The 27,120-nt window shown below is 47.5% G+C and overlaps 1 protein-coding gene across 1 annotated transcript in view; it reads left to right on the forward strand.

Annotated features, from left to right (window-relative positions):
* Positions 1-24,681, forward strand: part of LCLAT1 (lysocardiolipin acyltransferase 1) — a 122,734-nt gene extending 98,053 nt beyond the window's left edge. Inside the window, exon 6 of the mRNA XM_083175503.1 lies at positions 23,421-24,681. Coding sequence (XP_083031629.1) covers positions 23,421-23,920 — 500 coding nt within the window. The 3' untranslated portion in view covers positions 23,921-24,681. The remainder of the gene's footprint in view (positions 1-23,420) is intronic.
* Positions 24,682-27,120: the final 2,439 nt, after the last annotated feature.

Here is a 27,120-nt window from a genome sequence, read left to right on the forward strand (position 1 = left end):
GGCAGGCTGGAGTCCGTGGTATCTCAGAACACGGAACTGGTCATGCCTTGTTAGCCACAAGAGCTTCCCCGGTAAATTCTGCTGCGCATGTATCGATATTGGGTCCTTGTTACTCTTGTCACACTTAATTGGCCAGACAAATCTAATAAAAAAAAATGTTTTTTTTTTGAAAAAAAGATTTTGTGGGGGATTTAGACTTGATTTTATGGTTAATGCTGCAATACGACGGAGCAAAAGGTCCTGAGGAAGGGCTCCAAAACCTTGGCCTTTACCCTGACGTGTTTCTCTTCATATTGTTGCATTAATAAAGAGCTCACAGGAGTTAAATTTTTAATAATGAAATTGTTGGCATTGTCTGTTTTTTTTTGTACATTTTTTTTTTCCGTGCTTTACTATTAAGGCAGGCTGCAAGGGATGCAGTCAAAATCCCGAGGGTCAAAATACCGACAACCATTGACTGACGGTCAAAATACCGACATTTAAAATCCGACAAGATCAAAATATCGACATATAGAATGTAGACAGGTGAAAAAGTTAACATGACTTTCGGTCGCGAGGTCGACATTAGTTTTTTTTTTACAGTTTTTTTGTCCCGACATGTGCCGACCGGCGGTATTTCATGCCCTACCATCCACTAGGGCATGGCGGGAGAATAAAATAGTGTGCCGAGCGCGCACCGTGCCCGAAGCATTGCGAGCGATGCGAGGGGCAGCGGTTGACTTCCAACTGTGTCGACATTAGAGTAAAAAAAAAACAGTGAAAAACCTCGCGACCTGTCGACCGAAAGTCATGTTGACTTTTTCACCTACCTACATTCTATATGTCGGTATTTTGACCTTGGGATTTTAAATGTCTGTATTTTGACCATGTCAGGATTTTGACCTTGTTGGGATTTTGACCGTCAGTATTTCATACCGAATCCGACTGCAATTATGACGGGTGGAACACGCTACATTAATTAGGGGACCACACGCTCCAACCTGAAAACCTTATGTCGACCATTACCATGTCAACCTAGAACATTGTCTGTGAGCTATAGCACACCCTCTGCTGGGTCTCACTGCCGGCGTGAGGACTATACGATCCAGGCCTACCTAGCCCAGCGAGCCACTGGTACATCACTGAACAGGTATAACGGGACCTGGTACAGAAATGATGGTCTACTATTTATGTCCTGGGCCTTCCTGTATCTGCCCTGCATACTACTGTGGAGGTAGAAGACTGCAATGCAATAGGGTATGGGTTCGTAGGTCGACAGTCAAAAGGTCAACTACTATTGGTCAAAAGTCAAAAGGTCAACACATCAAAAAGGTTGACGTGCATCAGGTCGACATACGTTTATCAAATTTTTTGTGTGTATGTCGACATGGACATTGTAGAAATGTACTGCGTGACTCGCTATGATTGCCATGATTGTCGACCTTTTGACTGTCGACATAGACACTGTGGACCTAACGACCACATCCCTCCCAGCATAAAGAAGAATTGTTTGACAGAAGCCAGAACATTTTCCCAGGGACACACAAAGAAAAAAATGAAATTGCTGAGGAAATGACAGAAGCGATGGGTGATGTGTTGCTGAGCAGAATTCTGACTCAGGACCACGTTGTTCTGTCGCTGGGATTCGTCGGCAACACAGTTCGCTGGATGGAATCTGTTCTCTGAGGGAAAAGGCTAATTTTGACGATACACCATTGCTATAAATACATTTAAGGCGACCAAATCTGCTTTCTCAGGGAAAACTGCAAGCTGGAAACAATGATCCGACGTCATCCTCTGAAACTGCTGGGAAGGAGATTTCAGCGAAAGGAAATGGTTGTGGCAGCATAATCCATAATTCACTGTCCCATGTGCTGAGGCAGCATCGTTCCTGTGGCATTAATGTGTATACTGGCGGAGCTAGGGAACATTTATACTCAAATATTTTAAGATCTGGTAATACCACCACCTCAGATTATCCTATATAATAAGAGACACACTGCTCCTCACCTCAATGGGGGGAATTCAAGCGCTGTGCACACCTGCACCCACTAGATGGCGCACAGCACTGGTATTCTCTTACGTCATTCTGACTGGCTGATAAATTCTTTACCCTAAGGGCTGTTTCACACAGTACGGTTCCTGCCGCACGGTGAAATCCCGTACGGCCAGGGAGCCGTGCCGCACTCAGCAGTTGTGAATGGACACTATTGTGTCCATTCACACGGGACGGCCCCGGCCGCACGGCTGCAGCCGGATCCCCCCACTGGAAGGGACGGCTGCCGGGCTGTGGCCATCCCTGCCATTATAAAATTCTGAGTGCGGCGCGGCTCCCTGACCGTACGGGATTTCACCGTGCGGCAGGAACCGTACTGTGTGAAACAGCCCTAAGGGCTGTTTCACACAGTACGGTTCCTGCCGCACGGTGAAATCCCGTACGGCCAGGGAGCCGTGCCGCACTCAGCAGTTGTGAATGGACACTATTGTGTCCATTCACACGGGACGGCCATGGCCCGGCCGCACGGCTGCAGCCGGATCCCCCCACTGGAAGGGACGGCTGCCGGGCTGTGGCCATCCCTGCCATTATAAAATTCTGAGTGCGGCGCGGCTCCCTGACCGTACGGGATTTCACCGTGCGGCAGGAACCGTACTGTGTGAAACAGCCCTAAGAGTATGATCCTGTATGGGGCTGTATAGAAATGCATATAGCAATGTGTGGGGGTCTGTTGTAATACGTGTTTGTTTCTAGGATAGCTGAGACCTATTTAATTAAACACTGAAATAGATTCCCCTCAATGACCGCTCGATTCTGCAATAACCATGGCGGCAGCCATTTTGTGGACAACAACCGCCATTATACTAGAGCAGGGGTTCGCAAACTCATTGCTCGGGATCCCACACAGTTCACGTTTTCCAGGTCACCCAGCAGGTGCACAAGTGGACTCATTACTCACTGACACATTCTAAATATCCATAGTTGAAGCTAATTATTTTACTTGTGATTCTGTGAGGAGACCTGCAAAACATGCGCTGCTTGGGGTCCCAAGGACCGAGTTTATGAACCTGTGTACTAGAAGCTCGTGATCTCACAGAGATAGCGAACGGACAAACTCCATGCTGTAGCTTTGTGCTGAATTTAGACATTTCATGGGTTCAGGTGAGGGGCTAGTGGTTTGTGAACGCTGCACCGTCAGATAGGTTTGTCTACCATTACACAGGACTCTAAGTCAGACTCCGCTGTGACCCTCATCCTGCAGTGGCCCTAACAGGAGCCTAGTGGCTCTGGGAGGTGCAGCGGCAGTCCATGTTTTGCCATCGGACGTATGAATTCATTTCACTTTGTTTTATTTTTAAGTTTGGCAGTGGAATATTTTCAGCATCTGCTTTCCGTTATTTGCGGTCACTTTACACATTACTGGGAATTAGATGCTTATGCCAATTTTGTTGTTTGCAAAAACCTGAGATTAGACCGTTCTGTATACTACAGCTTTGTCTCTTATACATGGGACATTGGCCCTTATTCTGGTTCACTCTGAGGCAAATTCCTTCTCAAATGGACTAAACCATGTGCACTGCAGGGGGGGGGGGGCAGATGTAACATGTGCAGAGAGAGTTAGATTTAGGTGAGTTATTTTGTTTCTGTGCAGGGTAAATACTGACTGTTTTATTTTTACACTGCAATATAGATCTCACTTTGAAGTAAAACCCCACCCAAATCAAACTCTCTCTGCACATGTTACATCTGCCCCACCTGCAGTGCTCATGGGTTTGTCCATTTGAGAAGGAATTTGCCTTTGTGAGTGAACCAGAATAAGGACCATTATATCGCTCCCTCTAACGCCCATAAACTGGACCATAAACATCTAAAGGGGTGTGGATTATTAGATAGACAGGGGGAAACGTACAAAGATGGGAGTTCTGTGTCACATGGGTTGTTGCTATGGGCAACCAATCCGAATCTGCTTATTTATTTAGCACCTTCTAGAAGATAAAACGAGCTTGACCTATCTACACCCTGTAGATCTATCGACCAGACCTGGTCGATGCTGATTTCATACGTACACACTTAATGATATCAGCTTCCGATACGGTTCAGTGATGTCACTGGGACCCGCTAAACATGCAGGTCATTTGGTTATATAGGCAGATTTACCTGCGTGTTCAGCAGACATGGTTCTGTGGTAAAGACGTGCAGGAGAGTGCATCATCTCTTATATATTTGGCTACATCTGTCACTCAAAGTGTGTCTGGAGCTGTAACGCTGGGTTGTGGACTTCCATCTTAATTTATGATTGTCATCACCTGTTTTAAACAGGGTAATTGATAAGAAAGGTGCTTAAGCACAGGTGATGGTAATCCATAAATTAAGAAGAAAGTCCAGAAACAGAGCAATGTGTCCCTCCCCCCCCCCCCCCCCCATTCACGGCATCCCCACGATTAAATGGCACATGCAAAACACTGACATGGCTATGGTCGACAATGAAAAAGGTTGACAAGATTTATTTTTCACTTTTTCAATGTTTTCATATTCATTCTCATGTGTCGAAATGGACACCAATGAAGTGCCACACTTATGTCAACATTTACATGTGTTGACCTTTCTGTGTTGATTTTTTCTTGTGGCGATTCGCGGCACCCCCCGCGACCCCCCTCCCGCGATTTGCAGCACACCCCCCGCAATTCGCGGCACCCCAGGTGACTCCCGCGATTCGCGGCCCCACCCCGTGACACACCCCCCCCCCTCCTGCGATTCGCGGCACCCTGCGACCCCCCCTCCCACAATTCGCGCCAACCCCCTGGGCCCCCCTCCCGCGGTTCACGGTGCCCCCCACGACCCCCCCTACCGCGATTCCCCACCCCTGATCCCCCCTCCTGTCATTGCGGCAACCCCCCGCCCCCCGCGACCCACCCTCCCGCGATTCACTGCAACCCCCCGCGCCACCCCCTCCCGCAATTCACGGCATCCACCCATGACCCTTCCTCCCGTGATTCGCGGACACCCCTCACCTCCTCCCTCCCCCCCCACCCCCGCGCGCGATTCACGGCAACCCCAGGATTAAATGGCACATGCAAAACACTGGCACAGCTATGGTCGACAATGAAAAAGGTGGACATGAGTTTTTGAAGATTTATTTTTCTTTTTTTGAATGTTTTCATATTCATTCTCATGTGTCAACATGGACACTTATGTCAACATTTACATGTGTTGAACTTTCTGTGTTGATTTTTTCTTGTGGCGATTCGCGGCACCCCCTGCGACCCCCCTCCCGCGATTTGCAGCACACCCCCCGCAATTCGCGGCACCCCCGGTGACTCCCGCGATTCGCGGCCCCACCCCATGACACCCCCCCTCCTGCGATTCGCGGCACCCCGCGACCCCCCTCCCACGATTCGTGCCGGCCCCCCTCCCACGGTTCACGGTGCCCCCCACGACCCCCCCTACCGCGATTCCCCACCCCTGATGACCCCCCCTCCTGTCATTGCGGCAACCACCCGCCCCCGCGACCCATCCTCCCTCAATTCACTGCAACCCCCCGCGCCCCCCCTCCCACAATTCGCGGCACCCACACCCCTTCTACACCTTCTACAAGAATATATAACCAACTCCCACGCTTTGCGGACCCTCTCCCGCGATTCGCCGACACCTGCGCCCCCCCTCCCTTGATTCACGGCACCCCCGCGCCCCTCCCGCAATTCACGGCACCCCTAAGCCCCTCTTTAGTCCCCCATATACTCACACACCCCTATCACTACCCAGCTTCCTGCTCTCCTGAACCGTAACTTCCACCACTGGGGAGTCGCTGACGCTGTTTTGCCCACATGCCCCTATCATGCCTCATAGCCCAGCCTCCTGCTCTCATGCACCCGAACTCCCACCCAGTAGGAGGAGACACTGACTAAGGGCCACCATCCTGTACTGCCACGCTGGACCCTCACCCACTGGCAGAAGCTGCACAGTATCTCCCACCCTCCTCTTTAGTCCCCCTTATGCCCACACACCCCTATCACTACCCAGCCTCCTGTTTTCCTGTGTCGTGACCTCCGCCAGTGGGGAGCCGCTGACTCAGAAACACCCTACTATACTATTGCGCACACACAGCCCCCCCCACACCCACAAATGTCACTGTACCATCCACACTATCAATGTACATCTTACTCTGTAACCGCTTTTTAATTAAACAAAACAATACACACCCCCTTCCACATCATATGCTCTCTATTTAACACATTTCACCTATAACTCAAGTTGCAATACAGGCCATCTTTCATACAATTCTAACCATATTTCTCACAATACAAACGTTCACAAATTAAGGGGGCGCAGCCCCTTACGACGGTGTGAAGAGCGCCCGTAGGGCGCGATGAATCACCTAGTTAACAATATTCAGTGTACACACGAGAGGGGGGTGCGGTCATTTGGTCTACAGCATGGTGGTCGGCATGGGAAAAGGTCGACATGGTTCTAGGTCGAAAGGTCGTTCGACAGGTCATTACTTTGACAGTGTCTAGGTCGACAGTCAAAAGGTCGACATGGGGTTTTTCACTGTTTTTTGAGCCGATATGTGCCATTTCATGTCCTACCATCCACTAGGGCATGGTGGGAGAATAAAAGTGTCCCGAGCGGATGCGGTGCACTTTAAACTGTGTCCATGTCGACTGTGTTGACATTCAGGTAAAAAAAAAACCTGAAAACCCCCATGTCGACATTTTGACTGTCGACCTAGACATTGTCGAACTAATGACCTTACAACCTAGACCCATGTCGACCTGGACCCATTTTGACATTTTCCCATGTCGACCTAATGACTGTCGACCGTCATGCTGTAGACCAAATGATCCTAACCCACGGGAGGATATACCGCTCAGAAAGCCCTTCCAGCTATATATCCTCTAGTGCTGGCATGTCCAAACTGTGGCCCTCCAGCTGTTGTGAAACTACACATCCCAGCATGCCTTGCCACAGTTTTAGCATTCCCTAATAGCAAAACTGTGGCAAGGCATGATGGGACTTGTAGTTTTACAACAGCTGGAGGGCCATAGTTTGGACATGCCTGCGTCTAGTGTGTATGGCACTTTAAGCCGGGTACCCAATGAGCGTTATGCTGGCACATCAGACTGAGGTATTGCCTACATCGCTCGGTGTGTACACCCATTACGTGCAGTGGCATACGATGTTGCCAGGTTTGTGGTGCTGAACATCAAACCTAGCAATACGGTTGCCCATCGTGCGGGTTTGTACGGCAAAACAATACTGACGTCACGTTCATGACACGTCCTAGAACAGAGCGGCATGAAGGTTCTAGGACTAGTGTGTACTGGAGCGCTGTTATATCACATGCAACCAACCGATGCAAAATATTATTCAGGTCGTTGGTAAGATTACAGTAGGTACGCTGAATTTCGCTAGTTCTGGGCTCAAGGGAATAATCAGTAGTCAGAACGATTGGCGGGCACTGCAGTGTTTTTGCTTTTTTTTTTTTTTTCATTTGATATTTTCCCTGGACGTTATATTTGACTATAAATATTGGTTTCAGTGTCCCGGACTCTCCACCGGGGCCCTTGTTCTAATAATATCGCACCTGCAGCAAATCTCTCCCTGAGCTCTCGTTAACGCAGACTGACAGTGTCTGGGAAACTTATCCTGGCTTATACTAGTAAGGATAATGTCCATTAATTACGTGTGAGCTTTGGCGTCATCACTGTCTTCCTATGATAATCTCTGTGCTGTAAAACCTTGGCTCTCAGCGAATTGTCTCCGACACAGTAGGAATGATTAATGCTGCATGCCCAGAACTGGATAAAGTCTCTGCCGGGCACTCGTTCTGCCACCCAGCGAGCCCTGACAGAATTCCTGTGCCATGTTCTCCCCCTACAGCGTCCCACCACATTGTTTTATTTCCGTACCCCTGCTGACCTTCATAGTCCCAAAGAGAACTCCTGTCCCATTAACTCTGCAGGCTCCTGTTGTGGTGGAACCACAGACATCGGTATAGCCAGGCTGGCTGGGGCTTGCAATTCTAAAACATCCCCGGGAGCAAGAAGTAATCACCCGTGGACCTGACAGAGGAACATCTTGATTTGGACTGATATGGCCACCAATGGGCATAGACATACGAAGTGGTGGTCTCTGGTGAAGTGGCCCAATCCGTTCACCTGTGGCCCCTGTAGTTTATACTTCTTTATTAAGCTCAGCCGTGTGTACAATGGCGCAGCTGCTGCGCTATCTGCCATCCCTGTATTAGGATCACAGGGGTAGATTTATTAAGCTCGGTGAAGTGATAAAGTGTCTGGTTTTTATCACCGGCCAATCAGCTTCTACCTGTCATTTTTCAAACCAAGCCTGTAACTTCACATGTAGGAGCTGATTGGCCGGTGATAAAAACCTAGACACTATCACTTCACCGAGCTTAATAAATCTGTCCCGTAGTTACATTTGTAACCGAGATCTCTTGTGGAATCTGCAGCCATTGTCTCTTTCTGTTGGAACAAACGGGGAGATGTATCAAGGCTTCTAAACAGGGTAGCAGTGGCCCTTTTGCAACCATTTCACTTTATGGCGTGCAGTTGATAAATAGGGAATAGTTCAGTGATGCCTAACTTTGACACTCCAGCTGTTGTTGAACTACACATCCCAGCATGCCCTGCATCAGTTTTACTATTTGGCCATGCTAAAACTGATGCAGGGCATGCTGGGATGTGTAGTTCAACAACAGCTGGAGTGTCAAGGTTAGCCATCACTGTTTAGATGGCCTGATACATTTCCCCAATCACTCTTCCTCATTGAAGCCATTATTGCTACTTCAGCTTAGATTATATCTGGAGTAGACATCTAATACCCCTTTCAGATCGCAAATGCAAATGTCACACCCAGGATTAGTACACAAGTCCGTTCCAGGAGTGACCCGGCATTTGCGGGCTTTAAGCTCTATGTCCGACCCGGCTTATTGCCGGGTCCCTAACGTCACACAGCAGAGCAGCAGCGCATCACCGGGGGGGTGGGGGAGAAGGCAGCGCTTGGATCTGACAGCGCTGCCTCCTCCATAGTGTGAACGCAGGTCACTCGTTCATACTGCACCTCGACCCGGATCAGAGCCATGTTCAACCGGGTTGGGATCATTGAGTCGATGGTCGACACAGTTGGGTTGACAGGTGTCTAGGTCGACACAAGCATTAGGTCGACTTGGGTTAGGTCAACAGTCATATGGTCAACATGGGGTTTTTCGCTGTTTTTTTATACGAATGTCGACACAGTCGACATGGACAGTTTTAAGTGCACTGCATGCCTCTCTGTTCTCAGCACACTATTTTATTTCTCCCACCACGCCCTATAGGATGGTAGGGCATGAAAAACCTTTAGACTGTCGACCTAACTTATGTCAACCTAATGCTTGTGTCGACCTAGACACCTGTCAACCTTTTGCCATGTCGGCCTAGACACCTGTCAACCAGCATGTCGACCCAACCCTAACGACTGTCGACCATCTTTAGGTCGACCGACCGTATCCCGTTCAACCATAGTCGTGACCAGGGTTGAACTCCCGGGTTGATTGACCCGTGGTGGCGCTTTCACAGCACACCTTTTACCTGCGATTACACGCGGCCTAGCGAGCAGATCTGAATTAGACCCCATGTTTATACATTGTTCATACTGTTTGACTATGCATGGACAAGTGTCCCGAGCGTAGCGAAGCGGGACACTATTTGGGGGTCCACTTGCTCAGATTTTGACACAAAAAAGAGTCAATAACTCATGTTGACCTTTTTACGTGTCAATCTTTTGTCAGTGTCGACCTCTTGGTGTTGACCTTCTTGACTGTTGTCCTGCACATTGTTTATGAGCTGAGCCACACCCACCTGATGCTGAACATCCCGTCACTCTACTTGTTAACGATGTGTTAATTCAGCTTCATCATGAATCCAATGCAACTGTCATTAAATATAAATTACGTTGCCATCAGTAATTCGTAGAGGTTTTTTAATGAGTTACTGTGAAATGTTGACCGTTTAGCACGAGGGGTATTAAAATACCCGTCCCTCCAGCTGTCGAGAAAGTACACATCCCAGCATACCCTGTTATTAGGGCGTGTCAAAACAGTGGCAGGGCTTTCTGGGATGTGTTGTTCTACAGCAATTGGAGGTCCTCTTTGTTCAGTGGCCCTAGAAGTAAGCGGTATTCATTAGCAGCTTGCACACTTTTGGAGAATGGAGCCCAGGATCGTCTTCTACCTGTGTCAGCAACGTGGAAAACTTTGTGTATTAGCAATAATTGTATTTCGCAACAAATTTAATAACGATTTGTCATATTTCAGAGATAATGAGTACACAATATTCAGGCTGGAGGCAATATTTGTCTGTTTCTTGCTGTGATTGTTTTATGGTCCCTGAAATGTTCTCATATATTACATTACTGTGGGCTCAGAAATTCGGCAGTGTCCTGCTTGTTACAGCAACGTGACCGTTGGCAGAAGTCTGTTCTTCCCAGACCCAATTTTAATTAAGTTAATATTGGCTTTTTTTATATTTTTTGGGGTGGAAAATATTTAATGTTAAGACGCAGATCTAGCAGACATAATTGTTATATTATTTGCCGATCGGCGGAATAGGTTAGAGCAAAAACTGGTTTGCCAGCTGCCGGAACGCTCTGTACAAAGAACTTTATGGGAGGGAAGTGGGTTTGAGAGCTTGCGATTTAAGGTCTTGCCTATTTATTGGTTTGTGTAAGTATCCCGGGTAGTTCTTTACAGAGAATTGATTATAATATGGCCTTGTCTATGTGCTGATGATCACAGATAGGAGACTCAGCCCCCGGGGTCGGGATTTATTGTCCGCATTCATCTAGCAAGGATTTTCCTGGTATGGCGGATCTAGCGGTGTCTTATGGGACAGATCCTGAGGACAGATACTGCTGTGCTTCCTGCAGAGAGCACTCTGGTCCCATTTGCGCTCTGCTCACCTTACTGTTCCCAATCGAAGTCCACGTGGAAGTGTGAAAAAATAAAACAAGAAAAAATTTTTTTTTAATGCGTCGACCAATGGCATGCCAATCTTTTGCTGGTGTGACCTTGTGGGAGATGTTCAAAATATCCGCTAAAAATGCCGGCGTCGCTCACGTTTGTTCGATAAATTCAAATGGGAAAAAAAAGTGTAAAAACGATGATATTTCCTATGTAAGGAGACATTACAGGTCATTATGGTGAATAAAACGGTTTGCTTGGCAATATTCACGCCAATTTTCACAAATTCACTCGGCACTCAGAGGGTTAAAGCTGTGGGGAAACCGTTGTGCACAGACCTGGTCAGAGCCGCATTAATGCAAATCTTTATGAATGTGTCAAACCTTTAAATTGTGAGTAAGACAGGAAGGCGTTAGAATGAGTGATCCCCCTAGTGTTACAGGACCCCAGATTCACGTGGGTATGGGTCATACGGTCAACGCATGAAATAGGTCGACACAAGGTCGATCATTAGGTCTACCTCGGGCAAAAGGACGACGTGAGTTTTGAAAGATTTTTTTTTTTTTTTGCCCCGAATGTCGAAATGGACACCATCAAAGTGTACCGCTGCGCTCGCCATGCTACCGGCATTGTGCCCCGCACACTATTTTGTTCTCCCACCACGCCATAGTGGATGGCAGGGCTTAAAATATGTCGGCGCATGTCGGCTCAAAAAAAAAAATGTGAAAGACTCATGTCGATTTTTTTGGCCAATGACCTTCCCATTGTGGACCCAATGCTTCCAAACCTGTCGACTTTAGCCATGTTAACCTATTTCATGTCTACTCTCAGTAGTCGACTCAATGCATGTCAACCTACTGGCCGTATAGCATTCGCGTGTCGCGGTTGCACCCTGTGCAGCTTGCAGATTGCATGCAAGCATTTGGAGTGCGTGCAAAGCCTTACGTATACTCCCCGACAGGTCGTCCGTTTCTATCAAGGAAAACATCTCTAAGACTAGAAGCCTGATACACACAAGTCTGCCCGCAGCCCCACCGCGCTGCCTCAGCAGATCTCTCTGACACCACAATCCACAATAAACGCTGAGCCTCATCTTGACGTTGCCACCAGGCATCCATTAATCAAGGTGTTCATCTCCAGCTGACGCAAGTCAGCTGCCGGCTACGTGACTGAATTATCCAAGTGGGCTACTGATGTCAAGCCTGCCGCGGTCCGCTCCATACACACTCTCTCACCGCGGGAGGAGGGGAACTGCATAATGGAATCTCTGTGATACACGGAAAGCGGAGTTTTCAGTCTGCGATTCCTGTTACTGGAGACCCCTTGGCCTTTCTAGGTTGGAGAAAATTGCAGGCGACTCTTCAAAGCCAACAGCTCAGCGGATGTGTAAAGAGATTTGGCTTTGTTAAGTCCTCCGACCATTGATGTAAAATGGAATCTGTAAAGTGCCAAGTGCGGCCTGCCCGCTTCGGTTTTGCGGTCTATAAATAGCCGGCGAGACGAGACAATGGAGAGAGCGTTTTATCGCAGTGCACAATAATCAGGCGTTATGCCCTGTGCTGTGTAGGCTATTTCTGCATATCCTGCGCTTTATGACATCTGTACATTAACCTTCTCTGCGGAATATTCCGGCGTATGCTTCGGTTTCACTCAACACAACACCTGCATCGGTTCCTTGTTGTTTCCCTTTGTGTTCTGCAGACTAATGGCGTTTTGTTGTTTGTTATTATTATTTGCAGTTTCATTTAATGCTGAAAAACTATATTTGTGGTAACATATTAGCGGATGAAAGCAATGCTGGGCTATCTGTGGTATAGGGCTTTCAGCATTGATGCTAAAATGATGTCAATATCAGGTACTTGTGTATTATCAGGGCGCCCAACTTGCCTACGTACGCCGGCGATGCAATGGTACTTGTTAAATTTCATGGCACCCCTGGGCGTGGATCGCATCGCAGGCAGATTGCATGCAATTTTATTGCATGTGATGCAATGCGATTTAGCACACCCACATTATCCACGTCACCCCAAAGCGTGGCGAGCGGATGCGGAACGCATCCTCCCGACCTTTTCATAACTCCACTATCCACATCGGGGTGGAGTTGATTTTATAAAGTGTGGCGAGCGCAGCGAGGCGAGCGGATGCAGAATACATGTAAAGTAATCAGTGTCCCCTCATGGGGCCATGCTGCGCTCGCCACACTTCAGGCTCGGCACACTTTATAAAATCAACTCCACGCCGACGTGGATAGTGGGGGGTAGGAAAAGGTCGGGAGGACCTCGCTGCGCTCGCCACACTTCGGGGTGACGTGGATAGTAGGGGTATGCTAAATCGCATTCTATCGCATCAACGTGTATAGTGGGGGTGTGCTAAATCGCATCACATGCCATTTGCTTACGATGCGATCCGCGTCCAGGAGTGCAGTGAAAATGAACTAGTACCATTGCATCGCACGCAAAATTGCATGCTATGCAATGCGATCTCACTACGCAGAAAAGGGCACTTAGCTATTTGCTTAGTGGGCGCCCTGATAATACACAAGTACCCAATATCATTATAATTATTGCCTAGATGCCGCCTCCGGTGTATTACAGGCAATTATGTAGAAATTTGGGCTAGTGTACTTTCTTTGGTACTGCCGATTATAATGAAGTGACCAAGCAGATATATAGGCGTAACCATCTCTCCCTGCAGTGTCACCATAACGTCCCCGTCCCCCCGCTCAATCATAACCCTCTCCCCTAGTCCCTAACCATCTCTCCTGCGCCTTAACCCTAATAATCCCCCCCAACAGGTGCAACCCTAACCCTCTCCCCTAGGGTCTAACATCTCTCCTGCACCTTAACCTTAATAATCTCCCCCCAACAGGTGCAACCCTAACACTCTCCCCTAGTGCCTAACATCTCTCCTGCACCTTAACCCTAATAATCCCCCCCCCCACCCCCAACAGGTGCAACACTAACCCTCTCCCCTAGTGCTTTACCATCTCTTCTGCAGCTTAACCCTAACACTTCACTCCCCGGCCACTCACACACAACACTAACCCCTAGCCCCTAGTGCCTAACCATCTCTTCCTGCAGCTTAACCCTAACTCTCCCCCTCATGTACAACACTAACCCTCTCCCCTAGTGCCTAAACCTAACCCTCCTTGGCTAATTCTATCCCATCCTAGCATACTTTGGATCGGGATAAATATAATATAATAATAATGATATTTATATAGCACTTTTCTCCCAATAGGACTCAAAGTGCTTCACACATTGTCTTTACAGCTCGAAATACAAAACAAGCTTAACAGTAGATGTCAGTGAAATGCTTGAGTAAATAAGTATGACTTTAGTCTATTTTTAAAGGATTCTATAGTGGGCGCTTCTCGCACTGTGCGAGGGAGAGAGTTCCACAGAGTTGGAGCAGCAAAGTTGAAAGCTCGACCCCCAGATGAATTCAGGGAGATTCTGGGTACTGTTAGTAGTCCTTCTTCAGTGGATCGTAGTAATCGAGTAGGACAGTAAGGGATCAGCAGCTGTTGCAGGTACCTTGGGCCCTGGTCATGTAGGGCCTTGAAAGTGAGTAAGCCAATCTTGAAAACGATTCGCCATTTTACAGGTAGCCAGTGAAGGGCGTAGAGAATGCCGGCTTTCTGTATTCTGGTATTGACATCTCCAAGCAAAGTCGAGATTTTGGCGCCGGTGTTGTGGCAGCGCCTGTATTGTGAACGGTGGCAGGGTGACTGCATCCCGACTAAGCATGGGTTATATTTTTCAGCAGAACCCAAGTCACCTGACAAATGCAATAAGTACCCCAGCCAGTTCTAAATGAACATTTAAAATAGGAAAAAATTCACCTATATTACGAGTGGTTTCTTAGAGTAACAGAATTCGTATTCTATGTTCCGTATCTAGTGGTTTTGCCTGATGATCACTTTCCTTAAATGATGTTATTTTTAGATAGAACCCACAATTGCAAAATGAGAATTCTTTTACTCTCATTCTATACATCCCAAAATCTGCATAAAAACAGAAATCAGGCGTGAGATCCCCCGGCTGTGGCAAAGTGGACTCTGGAAAAATCCACTTCCTATCGCAAAGCGGCAACGTAAAAACAATATCTGGCATCTTCCTGCCATGGAAAAAACAACATATTCCCTTCACGGCAGGCAACGTGTGTTCGGGCAGGTTTGGACTCCAAGGCTCCTTATAGAGAGAGTGTCTGACTCGTGCACATTCCCCATAGGATATACTGTTATCATGAGGTCGCTAATACCAGGCTGCCGTGGTGCAATCTCAGCTTTCTCCTTCAGTACCGATAGCGTTCCTTGTGCTGCGTCACTGTGTAACAACCTGGAACCTGTCGCTATACTATGTTACTGTTTTTTTTTTCCACATTCTGTCTCTTACAGTTGAAGTGTACCTATGATGGAAATTACAGACCTCTGTCATCTTTTTAAGTGGGTCAGCTTGCACAATCGGTGGCTGTCCAAATACTTTTTTGCCTCACTGTGTAAAGCTGGGTACACAAATATACAATCGTCGGGCCGTTCTTCCGTTCTGGGTCGAACGGCCGTTCCATTGTATAGGTGTGTACGCTGTCCCGACTCCCTCTGTACGATCGATAAACTGCCAAAAACGGTCTTGTCCCTCCATACTCATTGGATCGAAGGTTCTTTGCTGTTTAATATTCATCCGACCGGACTGGCCCATATCGGAACAAAAGTGCAGTGTGTACGCACGTTCGATCGATATGCTGGCCGTTCTTGCGATTATACTGCCAAAGCTGGAATGCCCATGTGGGCGTTCCATAGATGCATGATCTCTGCTACAGCACAAGAAGAGTGCCGGCTGACTAATTAGACGCGTACCCCGTCTATATAGAAGTTTAGTCACCCTGCTGGCTGACTAATTTAGACGCATAACCAGTCTATATAGCAGTTTGCAGTAGCCACCCTGCCAGCTGACTAATTTTGCGTAACCCGTCTACAGGTATATAGTGGTTTGCTATAAGTATGCCCTTAACCCAGCCCATTATGATAATTTTGTTTATATATAACGTGTCAATAGCCCAAATTGAGAGAGTGTGTACGGTGGTACAATCTTTTTCTTGCAACTGTTTGGATGGGAGTAGATCGGACGTCGCAAGTAAAATTGTACAGCGTGTATGGACGATTGGACGCTCGCAAGAAAACAGGGATTGTATAGATGTGTACCCAGCTTAAGTATGGCAGTGATTGCACTCTTGCACCCTGCAATTAAATGCACCTTATCCATGTAACCATGCTTTGCCTCTTTCACTATGATGGGCGGTCAGGAGACCAACGCCAGTATTCCAACTACCACTGGGAGACTGGTAAACGAAATCCTGACATCAATTGAGATGCCGGTGCGGTCTGATTGATAAGTATACGGGTGGGCTAGCGTGCAGGCAGACAAAGGGGCGGGTTAGCTTTAAGCGCTAGTGGGGGGATTTAGTGTTAGGCTGTGGGGTTAGCAGGGCCGGTGGGGGGGGGGGTGTACCTGTCCTGCGGCTGTGTATATAAAGCTTGTTCCGGCGGCGGCAGCGGGGGGTCCCTGCAGTCAAGAAATAACGAGCGCTATCCGCCTGGCTACATGGAAGCGCTTCTGTTGTGAAAACACTGGCCGCACGGCGCACGCTGATTGGCTGAATCTCAGCCAATCAGCGTGCGGCCAGTGTTTCCACAACAGAAGCGCTTCCGCGTAGCCAGACGGATAGCGCTCGTTATTTCTTGACTGCAGGGACCCCCCGCTGCCGCCGCAAGCTTTATATACACAGCCGCAGGACAGGTACCCCCGCGGCACGGGGGGGGGGGGGGGCGAAATGCCGCCCTCCAGTGGCCGGCGACCTAGGCAAATGCCTAGATTTGCCTAGTGGTGGCGCCGGCCCTGGGGGTTAGGTTTAGAGTACGGGGGTTAGGCTGTGGGAGGGTTAGACTCAGGCTGCAATCAGTTAGGGTTAGGGGTGGTATGGCTAGGTCACTTATACCCCATTCACATCGCAAAAGCCCTGTCACACAGATAATTTGGACACAGGTCCGTCCCAGGCGCGACCCGGCATTTGCACTGTTTGCTGCTTACAGCGACCCGTCATCCAGGGGGCGGGGGAGCAGCGGCACGTCAGGTGGTGGGAGGAGGCAGCACTGAGGTGAAGCTGCTGCCTCCTGCATCTGGGTTGCTTAACTGGGTTACCTGTTCACACTGCTCAGCAACCTGACTTATTTTATCCCGGGTTGGATTGCCGGGTTGCTGGACCTGGGATATTCAACATGGCCCTTTCACACCGCATGCTGACCTGGATCGACCCGGGTTATTTGTGTGGTGTGAAAAGGATATAACCGAGCCCTTGTCCGGATTCTTTCTTATCGGGATGCCGGGGATGGTGCTTTTAACTTCGAGATATCTTATGTATCCCAGTGACAGATTGTATAGGTGACATTACTGATGAGGAACTGTACTTGTAGAACTCCGAACACAACATCTGACATAGCAGATCTCATTTCTGGACATGCACATAACCAAATGCACATTTGCATTGCCCAAACGCCTGCACAAGTATACAGTATCTATATAATATATATCATATCTCTGCCTGCTGCAGACAATGACATTGAGATTAGAGTCGCAACTGTAACAAATGCAAATAAACTATCATTGACAAATGGAGATTCACAAAAAAAAAAAATATATATATATATATATACAGTATAACTAGGTGATTCATCGCGCCCTACGCACGCTCTTCACACCGTCGTAAGGGGCTGCGCCCCCTTAATTTGTGAATGTTTGTATATGAGAAATATGGTTAGAATTATATGAAAGATGCAACTTGGGTGTCCGCGAATCGCAGGAGGGGGGGTCACGGGGGTGCCGCGAATTGCGGGGGGGGGGGAGGTGGTTGCTGCGAATCGCGGGAGGGGAGGGTTTGCAGAGAATCGCGGGGGGGTGGGTTGCCGCAAATCGCGGGAGGGGGGGTTGCGGCGAATCGTGGGGGGGGTGCCGCGAATCGCGGGAGGGGGGGTCACGGGGTGGGGTGCCGAGAATCGCGGGAGGGGGGGTCGCACGGGGGTGTGTGTGTGCCGTGAATTGCAGGGGGGGGGGTGTGATGCGAATCGCCACAAGAAAAAATCAACACAGAAAGGTCAACACAAGTAAATGTTGACATAAGTGTGGCACTTCATCGGTGTCCATGTCGACACATGAGTATGAAAACATTCAAAAAATAAATAATAAATCTTCAAAAACTCATGTCAACCTTTTTAATTGTCGACCATAGCCATGTCAGTGTTTTGCATGTGCCATTTAATCCTGGGGCTGCCGGGAATCGCAGGGGAGTGCCGCGAATTGTGGGAGGGGGGTCACGGGGGGGTGGGTGCCGCGAATCGCGGGAGGGCGGGGTTCACGGGGGTTCCGGTGGGGGGTTGCCGCGAATTGCGGAAGGGGGGTCGCGGGGGGTGTGTTTTTGCTGCAAATCGCGGGAGGGGGGCGCGGGGGGGTTGCGGTGGGGGGAGCTCACCTGGTGGCTGTGGAGTAGGTTCCTGGGCAACATGGGGAGGTAGAGAGGGTGAGATTCAGAAAGTGAGAGATTTGGTAAGAAATCTCCAGTTTTTAAAGCGGCAATCATTTACACTGCAAAACCAGTTTGATTTTGCAGTGTACATGATTGCCGCTTTAAAAAAACTGGAGATTTCTTACCAAATCTCTCATTTTCTGAATCTCTCATCCTATTAAATCTCACCCAGGGTGTCTGGCACTGTCTGTGGGCTCACTGGGCTGGTTCTCTGTCATGTGAGTCAGTCATGTGAGTCAGAGGCTCCACCCAGCGTTATACACACACTCACACAGTTTGAGTGACAGATATAGCCAAATATTTAATAGATAATGGTCATTGTATAAGGTGCATCTGACAGTATATAAAAGGCAGTAATATCAGCTGTAGGCTATAGTAATAGCACAACGGCAGCCTGTCCCAGGACACAATAAGAGCGGTGTTGCGGCAGCAGCAGCGTGCAAAAACATCCTATATGGAGGTAGGGTATGAAGATGCACAGTAGTGCACAGGGGCCATCGGCATATTGAGGCACGTCCGGGGTCCCAGCACTAATGGGAGACACCGCAGGGCGCTCAATAACAACTATGTTACAGCATTTGTCACAACGTTTACCTAACTCTTCCTTATAGTATCTGCTCAAAGTTATTTCCTATTTGCTGTATCTGGGACCCTGCTATGGGATACGGTCATTGGGTCACCAGTGGAAAACCACAGAACAATCCCGTTATTGAAGGACGTTTCCTGTGTCGTTCTATCTGCTGCCGGTGACTTTCATGCTCTATCGCCCCTTTTTAATGAATCATTGCCATTCCAATTGTGCCCCATTCCGGGCGATTTACGCGATGACTGACACTGACCTGCTCCATCTGACTAATGACCGATATTCCTCCTGCATCTCTGTGTCCGTGTCACACTGAGCGTGACATACCGCAGAAGTCAGGGTGACATGACACGGGTCACACCGTAATGATGAGCATCCGTATCTTGTGTCACAGGCCGCACCAGCGCGTCCATCATCTATCCTCTATGTGATGCTGCCGCTGACAAACCATTCACTGATTGTGGTTCTCCCAGGAGAGATTCCTGCCAAGACGCCGGGCACAGATGGAGATACGCCCCACACCTGCTTTTTGGGGCTGCACCTTGTTGTGACCCTGTCTCCTAAGTGGGGTGAAATGGTTTACTGTATTCTGCGGCCTAACAGGGCTAGTGTGTGCGCAGCAGAACTACAAGTCCCAGCATGTGAGGCAGGGAAAGTCGCGGCTTTCTGATTGCCGTGTAAATCCGCAGGGGGGTGGGGGGGGGGGGGTTTACTGTGTTCGGGTACCGTTGGGTCGACATTCTGCAAGGCTGACTGGTGTCTAGGTCGACACATGCATTAGGTCGACCTAGACACCTGTCAAGGTCGACAGTCAAAAGGTTGACATGGGGTTTTTCACTGTTTTTTAACTTGAATGTCGACATGGACCCTGTTTTGAGTGCACCGTGTCCGCTCGTCATGCTTCGGGCTTGGTGCCTTGCTGACACAAGAAATTAGGTCGACAGTTAGGGTGGTCTACAGTCAAAAGGTTGAAATGAGTTTTTTGTGCTTTTTTCCCCCCTAATTTCGGCGTAAGTCGACATGGATCAGTGTACCACGTCCCCTCACATGGATCTCTCCACACTCTTATATTTTCCCTCCATGCGGTAGTGGATGGTATGCGTCGACCTATGACATGTGTCGACCTGAGCCATGTCGACCTTTAGTGGTTGACCTAATGTATGTCGACCTTCATAGTGTAGACCAAGGGACCGTATCCCGCCAAGCAGGCGTCTTAGTCACTGTGCGATGCAATAAAGCGGTACTGCACTTACACTATCCATTGGATGTGCGGCACTTGTACATCTGGGCGTAACCTAGACCAAGCACAAAGGTAAAACATAAAATGCCCAGTGTGCAGCTTTGCAGCTCTTGGTGTACAGGTCGGCACACAGATGTACAAGGCTGGCATATCCGATTAATCCGTGCAGTCTCACAAAGCAGTTTCACAGTGCGACATAGGGCGGTATTCAATATTGGGTCACGACTGTCGGGCCTGGCCCGGTTCCGCTCTCTACTCGCTCAACAGCATCTCGGCAGGCAGGATTCAATGTCCCGCCTGCCGAGTGCCAAAAAGGGGGTGTGGCCGCGAGAAACGGCTTTGGATCGTCGAGATCTGGCCCGTGAGCTCGACAATCCGCAGTCGTTCTAGGCAAAACGAGCCCGACTGCTTCTAAAGTTGGGCTTGTTTTGTCGGGAGGCCTGTTCAATACTGTCGGGAAAGACAGCATTGAATAGGCGCCCGCCGCTATTTCCCCTGTCGGAAATAGCGGCAAGGGATTGAATGCCCCCCTAAGAGGCACATTTGCTTGAAAGATGCTCGGCTCGAGACCTTTCCAGCAGAGAAGGACTGTGATCCGTACATCCTGATTAGTGACGTGATCGATAAAGAAGAGCTGGTTTTGTTTGTTACGCCAAATTGGAGGTATTTTCGGAACTTTCATATTTTACCATGCACCTGGACTACGACTGGGGGTTATTCAGACCTGATCGCACGGCTGCAAATTCACAGGCCAGGCAATTATCGATAGACCAGCCATATGATCCATGCTCTTCTTAGCAGATGTTTGACCTGTCGGCACAGAAGGGTTATGGGCTCAGCGTCACTTGGCCATACTGTAGCGTTGGCTGTAATGTAATATTAATGGGTGTCACTGCAGCACAGACACAGCGCGTCCCCGCCTTAAGAATACATGTGTACTGCTGTAATATAACACATAGCTGCAAGTATAATGCCTTTCGTCAGCGGTTATATAGCTTGCTAATAATTGCCTCGTCTGCGCATTTAGCATTTGTATGCGTTATTAGGAGACGGGAATTATCTCGCTGAACAGTCGCCAGGCCTCCCAGCTGCTTGTGTAAGTGACACTAAACTGATGTGATTGCGGATTTCATTAGATCGGCTTTTGTTATTGGCTGCGTAACAAAGAGACCCGTCGGATGTCGTTATATCTTCTCCTCCTCAGACGCCGGTCTCTGAGAATAGCCGTGGTATTAGATGGTAATTGTTATAGATGTAATGCGTTTGCTTGGGTGGTAATGATAGAGGCTATCATTAAAAGGACTCTAATTTTTATTTGTACTTAATTGAAACGTTAAAATGAGGATTGTATCATATTATTCTTGCTGTGAGACTCGGACTAGTGTTTATGCCGGTGCTTTTTATTCTGGGAGAATTCAGTACAGTTCCATTGTTTGCCCTCTCTTTCGAAAATCTTTGTTTTCTTCGCCAAATACCCTCCTCTCAGTCCATGGCATCAATTTGGGGAAGACCAGGTCAGAATAGTGCTCATAAGTTACATATCCCCTGTCCTAGTTTCCACCCCCTTTTTATATTTTGTAAATCCATAGGTGCCTCCCCTCGCCCCCTTCTAAAGCTGCACATACACTAGTAAGATTTATCTGCAGATCTGGCTGGTTGGAACAAAAACATGGTTATGGATGAGTGACAGTTTGTCAGTTTTCCAGCATTTCAAAGCAAATGGTCAACTGTCACTTGCTCTCATCCATAACCATGTTTTTGTTCCAACCAGACAGATCTGCAGATAAATCTGCGTGTGTATGGCCACCTTAGAGTGTACTCTTGTCCTGGGAGCGATGTGAATGTGCGATCCTGATCCCTATGCGATCAGCAATGATTTTCCATTCCCCTTCTGTAAATCCCCTGATAGTGACGGACATTATAATTTTTTTTTAAATCGTTCACAGTTTACAATATTATAACTTGGAGTAAAGAAGTCGATGCTTTTCCGTAATAAAACGATTTTTATTGTATTTGTTGTACAATGATCTTGAAAGGGCCCCCTACGTAGTGTTCATCATAACAACCCAGCATGTTTCAAAACCCCCCTGTAGTTCCTCTTTTCTGCCTGGGGCGTCGCCCTTTGCTTTTGGTGTTTCTGGTCTATACCTCCGCATTGAAATACAGACCAGAGTGTGCTAGTAGCACCACAGCAGAGAGCGACATCTCAGGCAGGAAAGAGGAACTACATCAGATCTGCAGCTACCTCTGGTCAACCAGAGATCCGCCACTTCCTTGTTTCAGCTCTTGTTACTTGGAGGAGCCTCAGTTTTGTCCTGCACCACGGAATGAGGAGCCGTAGATGGTCTCGGCGTGCAGGGAGACAGATGGAAGAGATTTTACAGAGAAATGGCACTTTGCTACATTTAATAGCAATTATTGTATCTCCACACATGTAGTTTCATGTAGACTATCAGAATGTCAGCATTGACATCCGAGAGCCGCGGGAGGGAGAGAGGAATGTGTTGCTAGGGCTAAGAAGTTTGCAAAACTGTGGACTGGGCAGGTTCCGTTTAGCCCTTCAGCTCTTAGAGCCGGAGTCCAGCTGACACTTCCTGTTCCAGTATTGGGGCTCCTGCTGTTCTTAGCAAACGGTGGGGAAACCAGGGGGAGGTACAGTTGCAGAGCCAGCCCAGCATATTAGTAAAGCAAGTAGTCTAATCTGTCCCCTCTCTGCTATTGCGGACACCTTTCATGTCCATAGTCCTGGACACAATATCACAATTCTTTTAACTAATTTCATTAGGAAAAAAAAAAAACATAATTGCCAGCGAGGTGCAGTTCCCTTATCTGGCCTGCAGATGTCACTGTTGGCATTTGGCCGGTGGGTGGTGGTCTATGCAGCTCTACACCAACGTGTTACACAGCAATAGTAGCCTCCTCATTTTATCCTAGCATTATAATCCGAAAACACTTTGCACGCTGGTGAGCTGGGAGTACTCTGTCTTCTTTTATTCCATATCTATATGAATAAATGTGAAGTGTGCTTTTAACCTGAATCTTGTGCATCATTTTGACCTTTGAACTTCTGTTTTCCATTCTCCAGGCAATAACCTTGACGCCATCCACGACATAACCGTGGCCTATCCTCACAACATTCCTCAAACGGAGAAGCACATACTTAGTGGCAACTTCCCCAAGGAGATCCACTTCCATGTGAGCAGGTACCCCGTCAGCAGCCTTCCTGTGCCTAAGGAGGAGCTTCAGCAATGGTGCCAAGAGCGCTGGAAGGAGAAGGAGGACCGTCTCCGGGCTTTTTACGAAGGGGAGAGATACTTTGACGTCACGAGACGGAGTAGAATCCCGCCCTGCAAGTCGGAGTTCAGGGTGCACTTGATAAAGTTTGCTTCCTTACTTTACTGGACTTCCTTCATCTCTGCCTCATGTGTCGCCCTCTGCATTTGCAGCATTGTGCGGTGGTACGCCCTTGTGATGATCGTGGTCTTCATCATGCAAGAGAAGTTTATCGGGGGACTCGAGCTGATCGAATTGGCATGTCACCGGTACCACTGCGGCCGCAAACTCTTGGCCGGCAAAGCGGAATAATGCAGGGCCTAGTAATTCATATACTTTTGTAATCAATTACACATTTTTGCATGTCATCCAGGTTTAGGCAACCTGTGGCGTGCCACCCATATGCTGAGACATGCAGTTCCCCCAGCAGTTGGAGAGCCACAGGTTGCCTACATTCGATGTAAAACCTACATCTTGCCGAGTACTTTCATTATTGTGTTTTTAAAGGACTTTTGCACTTTTTCTTAAGGTAAAAAAAAAAAAAAAATCCCACAGGAAAAAAAAAAATCCCACAGGGAAAGAAAAAATCCCACAGGAAAAAAGAATCCCACAGGAAAAAAAACATACGTTCTGCTAGACAATTTCACTTGTCGTGAGACTTAATACTGAAAGTATCCCTTATAAAAGGAACAGTAATGCTATCTGGTGCCTTGTGCCGGATAAGCTGTAATATCTATATAATATTTGTTGGCGTATTTTGCGCGTTTGTAGCTTTACGTTATAAGGTAGCGGAAGCTGTTTTTACTGGTCAATAGACAATCAGACATTTGTCCTTAATCGGTATCAGTGTAACATTTCCATTGTTTAACTTATACATAGGATCTTCTTTTATTTATTTTTCCATATGATCATGTCGGCGCACAGTCTGCTTTACACGTATTGGAATAGCTTCCTTGGAATGACGCCTATCCTCTTATACTGTATGTTTCCTAGATGGGATATCAGTTAGTGCTGATGTTTTCCTTGCTCCTCTGTGGGGTACAAGGCCAAAGAACCCCGTCACGTTTAATATACCCCCCCCTCCCCCCACATATAATATTTTGCAAGGTGATGTTATTTAATTCTGGTTCTCTGTGTATCCAACATCCGTGAGATTAATGATGGATTAACATGATGAAGAAGTGGTGTACGGTAATTCTTCCTGGAATATCCTATTACTGGCTGTACCACGGGCCGGTATATTAAGTCGACACCAATGTGTCAAGATGCGCAATGTCAACACAAAGGGTCTACATGAGGTTTCATACTTTTTCAATGTCGATACCTGAGCTTGTGTCGACATTTTAACCATGTTGACATATGGCGTTGAGCTATCATATGACTCTGACAGTACCAGGTGTAGGAAGAGGGTGTTTGAGAACCACGGTCCTCACGACCCCACGCAGTTTACGTTTTCCAGGTCACCTGTCAGGTGCACATGTGCACTCGTCACTCACTGACACATTTTAAAAGATCCACAGGTGGAGCTAATTACTTCACTTGTGATTCTGTAAGGAGACCTGGAAAACGTGCACTGTGTGGGATCCTGAGAACCGACTTTGAGAACCTGCGATATAACATGTTATCTGTACTTTGTAGCACCGCGGTGTTACATTAAGCCCAGTAATACTGTATGTTTGCAACCAGGAGCCATGATATAGTAATCCCAATTTTTCTGCCAAGTGTAAAACCTGCAATCCTCTTCGGGGCCATAAAAACTGAATTCAATGTAAAAGAGACACCTAGAACCATTGCTGCCGGCCTAGTCACAGTGGCACAGGGAGATGAGTGCGCTTTTGTGCGTTAGGCAGTAACCGTTGGCCGGATGTGATTATATTACTGGGAGCGCGACGGGTCAGGTGGAAAACGTCAGACTTAGGGTTGGACTGGAAGGTGCAGGGTTCACGGTAGAATAGCGATGTCAGGATTCTTCTGGGAAAATTGTGGTGAAACACATTTCTATACGACCCAAAATTCCCACATCCAGCTTCTACCGAGCGCGCGGCTTCATAAAATATCAACAATTCAAAGTGATCTAAATAAGTTTCTACATCGTTCTGTTGATATAGTAAATTATAAGGATCTCTGCGCATATCACAGCCAGTGTAAATATAAAGTACCTTTTATATTATGTGGTGCATTTAATTTGAGTGTTACATGGGGTCAGGTTAATTAACACTATATGACACATTGTAGTTTAGGGGAAATGTGCTCACCCTGCCACACGAGGGCGCCACAGGTGTAAATAAATCCATTTGTTTGGCAGTGCTACCTCCCTAGTGTGCGTGTAAGAACCATAAACCGAAGGCCCAAGTTGAGGATCTGTAATCGTTTGTGTCGCATCCACTTCCCCCCCTGTTGTCTCTGAATATGTAATGAATACCCTGCCCTCATGTATGTTAGTGAAGCCTTCTCTTGTATTTAGTTATTTCAAAAGATCATGTAGATCTGGAATCGGTCGGTGGTACTCCCAGCAGTACATGTACTCAAGGTTTCAGAAACTCCGTCATGTTCTAAGGTCTGTGACTTTATTTAAATACCGCTTTTCCCTTTAATTAGCGCGTTACGTAACCCAGGAAAGCATCCGCTATAACTGTGTGTGCGTGCATGTTTATTTAACAGTCATTTTTATGGGACATTTTTATATGAAATCCGTCAGTCGGTGATGTGATGATTTATTTCACTGTGAGTTTTGCAGTTTTACGTACAGTTCAAAGTCAATACTCTGATGTTTCTTCTTGGCCTTTGTTGTGTGTGTGTGCTGTGATAGGACGAATGCGGTGACGTTTCCAGTAATGGTATATAGAATAATGGCTGTCCAGATTGTAAATGGTGCGATAGCCGCTAGCCGTATTAGTCCCATGATGTGACAAAGTCCAAGGCAATTGTGCACAAAACCAGCCACCACTATTGTTTGTAGGACTCCTCTGGTGTTTTGCGCTGTACCGGACACATGACGAATGCCAATAGACAGGAACTAAAAATAGGAAACTATCGATCCCTTTGTGTAAACGACGTATGGTCGTTACTCAAATGGATGACAGTAATTGTTCATGGTCTTTCATCCATTGACGAAACGCACATGTCTTGTAAGTTGAATGGCAATGAAGAGTATTCAGTTGGTGGGGTCTGCCATTCCTCCAGATCAATGTCCACACTGCTGTTCTCGTTTCTGTCTGTAGTCAGGTTATTACACTTTTTAATTATTACTATTATTATCATTATTATTGCTATTGTTTTAATTCATTTTTTTTATTTTTAGATTATTTACTATTCTGTGTCAGAGGAGATTGCCCCTATAGTCCTCCAACACCAACAGGAAACTCATTGTGGTGTTCATAAAAATAAACTAAATAATGTATATGCATGTATATTTCTTTGTAAAAACAGCGCAAGATTACTGCGAGGCTGGAAGAAGGTGAGAATGTCCATTTGTAGTGATGCTGGGTAAGAATTCCTCTTTTAGGAGCTTA

This window comes from Crinia signifera, chromosome 3 (assembly GCF_055691185.1).
Source record: "Crinia signifera chromosome 3, ASM5569118v1, whole genome shotgun sequence".
Taxonomy (NCBI): Eukaryota; Metazoa; Chordata; class Amphibia; order Anura; family Myobatrachidae; genus Crinia; species Crinia signifera.